The sequence below is a fragment of the Zophobas morio genome, unplaced genomic scaffold (genome assembly GCF_036711695.1).
Source record: "Zophobas morio isolate AGI-343-1 ecotype UQ-CSIRO unplaced genomic scaffold, CSIRO_AGI_Zmor_V1 ptg000024l, whole genome shotgun sequence".
NCBI classification, from domain to species: Eukaryota; Metazoa; Arthropoda; class Insecta; order Coleoptera; family Tenebrionidae; genus Zophobas; species Zophobas morio.
The window spans coordinates 5,116,288-5,126,868 of NW_026972129.1; the positions used below are offsets into that span (position 1 = coordinate 5,116,288).

Sequence of the window (10,581 nt, forward strand, 5' to 3'; positions counted from 1 at the left end):
TTCAATAGTTACTTTACTAATATTTGCTCTAATACTGCTGTAAATAAGGCTAGTTCTGAGTTACCACAGGGCAGTAGATCAATCTATACTGATAATGATGATCAAGCAACTACATACTATTCCTAATAAGTCTAGTTATAGTCCTCGTTGTCCCAGCGATGTAATTTTTAAATTTCGCGCTGTTTCTGGTGTTAGGTAAGGTCGATACTGGAGAGTCTTAAAAATAGTAAATCAAACTATATACACAACATTAATGCTGATAGTCAAAAGCGCCAAAGACTTATTTAATTTCACCACTTACCAAACTTCTTAACTTATGTATCTCTCACTCAGTCTTTCCTGAATGGCTTAAAATCGCTATTGTTGTGCCAGTCCACAAAAAAGGTAATACCAACGAACCCTCAAACTATCGTCATATTGCTATTCTACCTGTATTTGCTAAGATTTACGGAAAAATACTGTATGAACAACTTAATTCCTACTTTGAAAGCCATAATCTTTTTAGTGAATTTCAATATGGATTCCGGAAAAATCGCTCCACTATCGAGCCTGGTCGACTTCATCACCAATTGCTTTGAAACTAACCATATTGCTGCTGCCACCTTTTTGGCCCTCTCGAAGGCGTTTGATTGAGTATTTCATACCCTCCTATTGAATAAACTTGCTTTGTATAACGTAGAGCCGAAGAGTATTTCTCTAATCGAATCTTACCTTTCCAATAGGTCGCAAGTTGTGCGATTTCAGAATAACTTTTCGAAACCTCTAGCTATTAATAGGGGGGTTCCGCAAAGATCTATCCTCGGCCTTCTACTGTTTTTGATCTTTTTAAATCACTTACCCCTCCACCTAAGTTCAAACTGCACGCTATACGTGGATGATACTACACTTATTTCCAGGGCTGAGGACCTACAATCAGCAATTGTTAGTAATAGGGAGTCTCGGTCGGAAGCTTTTGATTGGTTCCGGGAGAACGAACTTCTTCTGAACACCGAAAAAACAGTTAATGTCCTTTTTCTCATTAAAAAAACGAACAGTGGACTTTTCATACTCAGAAATTTAAAAGACATTGTTCCCACTATGGTGCTTAAGGCTGGCGTCTGGTTCGGTTTAGCCCTATACTAAATACATTGAAAACATCGTCGCGGTTTCCGGAGTTGCATTTTAAAAGTATGAGATATATCGCTTTAAAAAAATTATATTTCGAATTAACAAACTTCAGTCCAGGGGACCTCCATATTTATATTCATATCTAGTATGCAGTTTTTACAAAAAAAAATTATAAAGTTGAACAACTTTTACATCACATTTTAACCGGTACATTGATGCATTTTTTGACGAAGTGCTGAAGTTTTTGGCATTCTGAGATAGGAGGTCCCCTTGGGAAAAGTGTCAGCTTTCTTTTGATACCATTTATAACATTAAAAAATCCACGACTGAGGTAAATAACTCGCGAAAAGTCAAAATCTATTGAAACGAGAAATCGGCATTAAACGAGCTGTGATGCGGTAGCAGAATGCAGGTTTACTTAGATTCTGACTTGGTTGGAGATTTCAGTATTTTAAAAATGCAACTCCGGAAACTACGACGATGTTTTCAATGTATTTAGTATTGGGCGAAACCGAACCAGACGCCACCCTTAAATCAGCTTACTACGCTTTATGTGAATCACATCTCTTGTATGGTATCCTCGTATGGGGTCGCTCTAGCATACGTCATCACCTATTCTCCTTACAAAGAAAAGCAATGCGAATCTTAGCCAATATTAACTATAGGGACGATTGTAAAGAGCAATTTAAGAATCTCCAAATTCTGACCTTACCATGTATTTATATACTTAAAATTTCCTTTTAGGGAAAGCATATTACGAGTTCTCAGAGTTCATTAATGACGATTGCACTTTTTACAATTCTTGAACTGTAATTCTAATTTGTTCATATGTTTTCTGTATGTTGTATTTTATACTTTGTATATTTTGTATATTTTGCATATTTGTTGTGACTTGTACGACTAAACCTTTTGGCGATGTCCCAAATATAATATCATTAATAATAATAACATTAATTAATATTATTATTATATTAGTCCAGCAGTTTCGGAGATTACGTGTCTAATAAAAATGGATACAGACACCAGACAGACAGAGGGACAGACAGACAGACAGAGGGACAGAAACGGGTGACTACTTTTTTCGTACTGCAGGAGTCATGAAACGTCGAGAAAACATAAGAGTGGCCACTCGGCCGATAGACTCGATTACTACTTATACTTCCTTACTTTACGTTTGGGATTTCGGGTAGTCAAAAACTACTTATTAGTCTAATAAAGTTTTTACGTTGCGTGACGTCGAAACAAAAAAATTACGGAAAAATTTTAATATTTGGCAGCTGAAAACAGCAGAGAACCTCTACGGGAGGCGACCACTGATTAGCAGATAAGCAGGATAAGAAAATCAGGGTAATATTATGGAGAAGGTGGAGAATATGAAATTTTAATGATTTTAGATTTGGGTCTACGTATTCCGTTCGTTTTGCGCAACTGCACTGTGTTACGCTGCCGACCTGCCGACTGCGAATTGCCGAAGCGCCGATCGCCGAAGCCTAAACTAGCGAACGCGAAGTGATGTGCTTAAAAAAATCAGCTGTGTTTCATACAAAACCCCATTTAACTATAATATTCCGGATGTGAATTAAACTGCCTAAGCAGGAAATAATGTTAGTAGAACATTAAAATATCCGACTAATGGGCTTATGATTGTTACATTTGCCCTTGTTTATTTGCGGTGTTGTGGTTATGTGTACACTGTCATTTTAGGTATATGTAAACTCTAGTTCCTTCTGCAAATTTTTAATTTAGAAACCATGGATCTGGCGGAGACAATGAAAAATGTCTTGGCGAAAGGAATACAACAGACCAACGTTAATGATTTGCCAACATCAACGGGCATGGGCTTTCCTGGTACAGGTTATGTCACCGAAAAGTTGTACATGTTGCTACAACTATATCTCCAAAACAAAGGATGGAATTCATCAGTTGAACTCCTACAATGTTTCTCAGAACTGAAGGAATCATCGATGCTACCAAGTGCTGCTTATTTACAGTTAGTATTACACCAACATTTATTTCTAATTCATTAAAACTTTTGTTTTATCATTAGAATGATGGCATCTAGAGTGACTTTAGATTCGCAAGGAAGGCTAATACTACGTGAAAACGGCAAAATAATACTACCCTTCGAACATTTTGCGAATGCTGTAATGCTGAAACATATGAATGGTCCTCATGGTTTACATCTTGGTGTTGAAGCCACAGTTAGAGCAGTAAGTATATTATGTTGTTATTTTGTTACGTCATAAGTTAGAAGAATGAAAAAATGGTAAAAAGTATGTAATGATATTAATTTTTATTTATTTAGTTATTTATTTATTGAATATATGTAATGCATTACATAGCAGAGTCTACTTAGTCATAATAGGTGTTCCATCTCTAGTAATATTTAAAATATGGGTAAGAGTAAAATGGTCTAATGTTTCATAACCTGTATTTGAGGTTTTTGCAAAAATACCTCAAACGTGTAGTAATCTGTATCCATCATACTGAGAAAACAGTTGAAACTACAGTGACCTCAAATTCCAAATTAATCTTGGAAATGTGATTAGAAGTTGTCTCACTTTTAAAAATGAGCATTTTGAATTTTGGTACTGAACTCCTAGGCAAGCGAATATAGCCTAGAATCATGGATGAATGCAATAACAAATCTTTTTCATTTATTTATTCACTTTTCCAATTCATCAGATACTAAATCACTGCAAATCTTTATATATAAAAGGCAATGTCCCGACTGACCTATCAACGCCCAGCCCAAACCGCTAATGCTAGAAAGATGAAATTTGGAGAGAATGGTCATTTTATACTGGAGGCGTCGTTTAAGAAGGGATTTCTCGAAATTCAGCCCCTAAAGGGTGAAAAGGGGTGATAAAATTTGTATAGGACCAACATGTCTCCTGTAAATTTACATCATTACGTGAAACCTGATACATTTTAATTTTCTTCAATACAAATAAGGAAACACTTATTTAAGCATTTTCGGAGATTCGACCCCTAAGGGGGTGAAAAGTGGTGTCTAAGTTTGGGCGGCTAAGTTTGTATAGGAACAATATTTATACTATAAATTGAAATTTTTACGTGAAACTTGGTATTAATGTTCTTCAATACAAATAATGAAACCCGTCTTTAAGCATTTTCTAAAATTCAACCCCGAAAGGGGTGAAATGTGGAGGCCAAGTTTGTATGGGAAAATATTTCTACTGTAAATTTTTACATGGAACTTGAATTAATACTCTTCAACACAAATAATGAAAGACGTATTTCAGATTTTTTTCGAGATTCCACCGTTAACAAATTTTTTTTTTTTTTAGTAAATACGTTGGGTTGTCTACAGTTCTTGTCCCAAAATTGATAATGTTTATTTTAAATGTCCAAGCTTCTTCTCAAAACTGAAATAATCGTATGAAATTTGTAACATTAACTTAAAATATGAGATTTCATAACTGTGAAATATTGAAACGAGATTAAACAAAACACTTATTAATCAAGTGAATATATTTATATCTTAAATTTTGTCCAGTGGACCTGTAACAGTTGAATAAAATTAAATTACGAAGTTCAATGCAAACTAACAAAATTAGTAACAGTAACTCAAATGGAAGCACTTTTTTTACAACTTATGCAAAAAAGATTATTGTTTCTGGGATACAACGGCACAAAAATTGCGATAGGTACGTAAGAAAAATACCCCGAAATATTTAACAATTCTTGTTTTGCCACGAAGACTATTTGTAGACGCAAAATAATCACACCAACTATACTATTGTATATTTAGGTCTGTTTCTCCCATCAATGAAAAACATTTTCGGGTCCAATTTGGAATTTTGTTACGTAACAGGCAATAAATTTTGTCTTAACGAAAGAAATAGTTGAGAATTCCGGCGAAGTCGAAAGTGTTGCGCCAATATTATTTCTGAGCAGACTTGATTTTATAGAATTTATATCAGTCGGTCTGTTTCGCATGTAGTGATTTTGAGTTAAAGTTAACCAACCAGTTAAAGTCAAACAGTCTATTTATTGTGAGATATAAATGTTTTTTTTTTTTTTTTTGTAAAAACATTTTCTTCACTACAATCGAACTTTGTATTTATAATAATTCCTACATAATTAGGCTTTGTGGACTTGCCCTATTTATGAACTATAGAGGTCGTCCACAAAGACCAACATTATGTACTAGTTACATAAATCGCCTATATGTACGTCCGTCTTTGCACTGACATCAACAGTCGTTCTACAACGCTGAAAATTCACTCAATAAACGTATTCTCTAGCTTTTTGTTGCTACATTTCGCAAACCGGTTTGCGACTTTAGAAATAGACCATCATCGGGCTACACATAGATACAAAATAAATAAACGGATGCAATGCACCCATTAAACTTCTAAAACACAAAATTAAAATTCGGTTTTTTTTTTCAATTACGTTTTGACGATTTCACATATAACAGAATTCTACAGTGTGTGTATGTATAACTTGTGTCTACCTTCAACCTAATAATGTCCCGTTAAGCCAAAAACCGATTTGAGACATAAACACAAACTGATTAAAAATAAATATTATAAGAGCCTGGAAAGCATTCCCAGCTATACAGCGGTAACTCGATAAATCTTGTAATAAAGTATTTATCAAAAATCATATCTTACAAAGGACTGCTTCTAATAACATGTATATGATACTCAGAAATAAATACTCGCCATAAATGTATATATTTTTAAAATTGTAATTCTAGTGTTTTTTTTAGCAACTTTCATGTGTTTAATAGTATTATCAATCAAAAAGTAGCGTGTTACCGTAACACCGTAAAATATGTGAAAATTCGTATTATACGGTCATTTTAATAAAATTATGAGTGCAAATTAGTGTATACACATCTACAGTTTTCAACATTTGAAGGTAATGGACTCATACACAATTGGTAGAGAAAATTTTGGGATGGAAAAAGAATTTATAATAGAAGTAGTTCAGAATTGCCCAAATCCTGCATGCCGTTATTACAAAAATCAGATGGAATTAACCCAAAAAACTCTACAGCACCTTACGGCACCGTCTTACCTAGGAGATGCTCAAAATAATCCTGATCTACGTAACCGTAATTTTTGAATTCTTTGTTTTAAAAGTCCTGTATAAATAAATGTATTTTTAGGTTTAGGTGCAGTTGACTTAACAGGTCAAAATAATTTAGATTCAAAAATAAGTCAACAGTTGTTGGATAGGCCTAAGTCTGTGGCGCCTACTCAGCAGCAGATAACCGCCGCACTGATTCAGCAACAAAATAGGGTGATTGCCCAGCAAAATATTGACAAGTTAAATGCAAATTTAGAAAAACAAAGGCAACAAATGCAGCTCCAGCAACAAATGGATATGGCTAAAGGGCAGCAAAAGTCTCATTTTGATTTACCTATAATGGATCATAAGTTAACTGATTTTTTGAGAGCTAATTTAGAAAATCTAGAAGGTATTCCACATTGTTAATCTTATTTAGTACTTTGGAAAAAATCGACTTGCAGGTTTGTCAGCAGCTAATAAAGATTTACTAGCCCTACATAATGGTGCGTGGACTTCGGCCTCAAGTTTAAGTTCTTCAACTGACGACAAAAGATCTTCAGAAGGAGGTCAAGAAAAAATTGTTCGAGCCTTTGCAGAAGTGATGAAAAATATGCAAAGAATGAAAACTTATGTGAGACCCGCAATGTGTAAGCCGTATGGCAAACAATCGGAAGCATTGCAAAAGAGTAAGTTTGAAAATTTAACAAATTCGTCTGAAGTATTTATGTTGTACTGTTATTTCATCCGTGATGACACTGCCGAGGTGAATTCTTGAGAGCTCCTCAAGTTGAGCTTTCGAATTATGATTTTTTAAAACTTTGATCTTATCTGAGCTTAAAATTGGTTACAACATGAAGTATGTGCAAGTGTGGGTTGTATGAAGATTTTTTATTTTTAGCCTTAATGGATACAATTCAATTAATACAGTCTTTACGAAGTTTCTTGCCACCTCCTCATATTCAAGTGAGTTCGTGGAAAAATGAAGATAAACATCGATATGAGGAAACGTAAGTTTTTGTTCATATTTATTTAATGACTTAATATAACACATGACTTCCGAGATTAAATTATCCTTGTAAAGGATATAAAATAGTGTGAAAGTATTTTGTTCCTTATTTTATATTTAATGTAAGTTTCTATATTGTGTTGTTTTTTATTTTTTAAATTTTTATGAAAGTTGTTGAAATTATGATAAAAGGTATAAACGAAATTTGATTATACGCTGGTGTGTAATTATCAGAGGTAATCATTTCATTACAAAAGTATTAATTGAATCTGTAAAAACTTCACAAGATGCTTTCTGTTTTTTTTTTTATATTATATTGATTAACTCTAAATTTTCCTAGAATTCAAAAAAATGAAAATAATAACTCAGTATTTATTGACTTATGCTATAAATTATTATAAGAAATCATACGCTCCTTGATGTTTTTACAAGGTAAAAAGTTTAAAGTCGTTGCACAATGAAAAAAACCCGAAAAAAATGTTTTAACGGAATACCAGTAATTTCACCTTTCTTAGGTTGTTAGCTGGCTAATTGACATCAAAGTTGACATTTGAATTTTAAAATCCCACAGACAAGAATTATTTTTTCGCCAACAGTTTGGGTTAAACACCCTTTTGGGTTTGTAACAATGTGAGGTTAATAAGGTTAAAACGCAGTTTAATCAGAAATTGCTATGCAACGATTGGATTAATGATTTAAACAAACTTCGGTTTATTCATTAAAATCATAGATTAAAATTAAGGAAAATTATATTTTACTATTTATAGAAATCAAAAGTACAATTTATTGGATTTGAAATCGTACACGAACCAACGTCTAAGCTAACAGGTCCTTCATTTGTTTATGGAATGTTTATGGAAGGTCCTCCATAGATGCTGTGAGTAACAGAGAATTTTCTACATAAGTTCGACTATCTTGTCAGATCGCCGTCCACCCAGTTAGTTCAACATTCTTATCCCGCTTTCAACTAGTATGGTTGCACATTTTACTAAATATAATAATTTTACATACAATAGCCATTCACCATTTGAGACAAGTGTATCATTACGAGTTTTTCGTCGCAGTTGTCAATAATTTCTTAGAGTATAATAAAATTTAAGGAATCCGCAAGATTATGTCATCACAACATAGTTTACAATCAGGGCCGAATTTAATTAATACAGCTACTACGCAAAATCCAATCTGGTCTCCATTTCTAAATTTGCTTTTCTTGATTCTGGAATATTTACAGGTAGACTTTTTAGTGTTTTAACATCGTGTATCGTCATGAAATGTTTGTGAGTGTATCTTAATTGTATTTTAACGTGGTAGAGTTTAAAAGTATATTCTAAAGTTTTACTTTTGTGAATCTTTAACGAGATACTACATACAAAACGTGGATATGACAATGTTAATGTCGCAATGGGGGGACCTAATAAATTAAAGCAAGTTAACGGTTGATATAAAGCTCAGTGCAAACTACTTAATATAATCGCGTATGTTGGTTCTCAGTGGATAAAAGAAATAAATTATACATGTACAGAAAGATGTGGAATCATTACGACAGTCAAGTCTTTAAAATCCCCATGAAAAAATAAATATCGAAATATTTTTGCAGTACACTGCGCCATATTACTTCAAATGTTTAAAAATCTAATGGGGCAGTAACAGTAAAGTGAAATATATTTAACGCCATAATTCTTCACTGTAGGAGCCAAGTGACTTCTTAGAATAATTTGAGTAACGTACGGTAGTTATAAGATGTAATCATAAGAGACTAGTGGTAAATAGATTTTACCATTTTTAACAAACACAAGAACTAAATGAAAGTTGGTATTGATAGTATTTTTCCAGCTGCAGCTCTCTTTTATAGTTTTTTTTTTTTTTTTTTTTTTAATATATATTTATGTTTTATGTGATACCAGTGTACTTAAAAACCAAACATTTTGAGATTTTCTAAGGAGATTTGTTTACGTTTTCGTTCGAATTTTTATTTGTCAATAAAAATTCCAACAGAATTGTGTTTGCTCTGTTAATTATAAGTTGCGTGGTAAAAGATTGGTGAAATAGTTCTTAATTTGCTTTAAAATCCAATTGTTAAGAGAAAAAATGAAAAATTGTATTATTTACAAATTCGTTAGTTCAATTTGGAGACTGATAGGACTAAAGTTTATTTAATATCATTTTTGTATGTTGTTTAAATCGCAGTTTAAGATAGGGACAATGTAATAAGCAGTAGTTTTTGCGTTATATTGTACATTTGACATTATTTATAAGTGCTTTTTTTAAGTAATGAAATTCTTGCAACACACTACGAAATTGCTAGACAAATTTTCTGTAATAGATGATGACTTCTGTATTTTGTTAAAGAATCTCTTGATTACTGTGCATAACCAAAAATTAGGAACGTTACGTTACTTCGTTTTTTTGTTTCTAAAAACCACTGCTAATTAAATTAATATTAAGTGTGTACATCGCCTAATAAAAAAAACTGTATTTACCTAACGAAACGTTACCTATTTGTATAATATCTTAATGCGTGTATGTATTGCAAGAATTTTGGCGATTCTTAAATCAAAAGAATCGTTTTACTTTGTGTATAAACTCGTCGATAAAATATGTGCGGCTAGTTATCCTACTTGGTATTAAACCTGCTAATGGCCAGGCTACAATATCTGAGGATTTGAGACAAAAATCTAGTCATTTACTACTAAATTTTCGAATAAATCCAAAATTTTAGCTGTGATATTTTAATTGGCCATGATATTCTAAAAGTCATAGTTTCTCATTCCAGTATTTACGTGTTTCGAAACCAAATTTTGTATTATTGTATTTCACTAAGAATTGTGACTGGACAGAGTATTCAATCAACAATTTGCATATCATATTTTATTTATTTCTTTAAAAATACTATTGTAGATCTGAGCCAGTATTTCTAAACAAGTTTTAAGACTGTTGTGAAATTATCATTCTTAGTTGTATAAAATATAGCATTTAAGTGGTTTTGTATGTTGTCACAAATAGGATTTACCTCTAAGGCTATAAAATATAATCTTGCCAATATTACTTTAAAGCTTAGCTTTATTTGTTTTAATTATTTAATGATTATGTAATAGTTAATGGATGTGATGCTAATATTGTTGAATATTTTTTTGTTGTTTGTATTAGGCTTTTGTGCAATAAAATAATTTAAAAATATTTTTACAATATTTTTCTTGCCTAACACATTTTGTAAATTTAAATCTTCAATTATAAGAAACGTCAGGAAGAATAACGTCGTCCCTAAGTAAGTTATTGCTAATGAACGACAGGTTCAAAGTAGTGATTGTGATATATGTAGTATTGTAGATCAGTTTGATAAACAGTGATATAAAAATATGTAATGATTTGCTTTTTGGTTCGAATTATCAGATTTTTCGCCATTGCGGAATGTTGCAAAGGGGCAA

At 32.3% G+C, this 10,581-nt stretch overlaps 1 protein-coding gene and 1 long non-coding RNA gene across 3 annotated transcripts; both read left to right on the top strand.

Annotated features, from left to right (window-relative positions):
- Positions 1-239: 239 nt before the first annotated feature.
- On the top strand, positions 240-1,986 carry LOC135135500 (uncharacterized). The gene is made up of 3 exons (XR_010281576.1): positions 240-384; positions 506-633; positions 897-1,986. It is a non-coding gene; the product is annotated as an uncharacterized LOC135135500 (long non-coding RNA).
- Positions 1,987-2,559: 573 nt separating this feature from the next.
- LOC135135030 (uncharacterized) lies at positions 2,560-10,291 on the top strand. Of its 2 annotated transcripts, XM_064063967.1 has the most exons (8): positions 2,560-2,711; positions 2,812-3,097; positions 3,155-3,317; positions 5,998-6,193; positions 6,248-6,559; positions 6,612-6,836; positions 7,049-7,157; positions 7,924-10,291. In XM_064063967.1, exons 2-8 carry the CDS (start codon positions 2,859-2,861, stop codon positions 7,979-7,981), a joined length of 1,302 nt encoding a protein of 433 aa, XP_063920037.1. In that variant the 5' UTR covers positions 2,560-2,711; positions 2,812-2,858; the 3' UTR covers positions 7,982-10,291. The 2 variants fall into 2 exon arrangements, with proteins under 2 accessions (XP_063920037.1, XP_063920039.1); XM_064063969.1 differs by having other exon boundaries at positions 2,560-3,097.
- Positions 10,292-10,581: the final 290 nt, after the last annotated feature.

Excerpts from the sequence above, each read along its gene's own strand:
- LOC135135030 (XM_064063969.1), top strand. The coding sequence starts at position 2,859 with ATGGATCTGGCGGAGACAATGAAAAATGTCTTGGCGAAAGGAATACAA. Across the intron at positions 3,318-5,997 it reads TTGAAGCCACAGTTAGAGCA|GTAATGGACTCATACACAAT; the intron begins GTAAGTATATTA and ends CAACATTTGAAG. Across the intron at positions 6,837-7,048 it reads ATCGGAAGCATTGCAAAAGA|CCTTAATGGATACAATTCAA; the intron begins GTAAGTTTGAAA and ends TTTTATTTTTAG.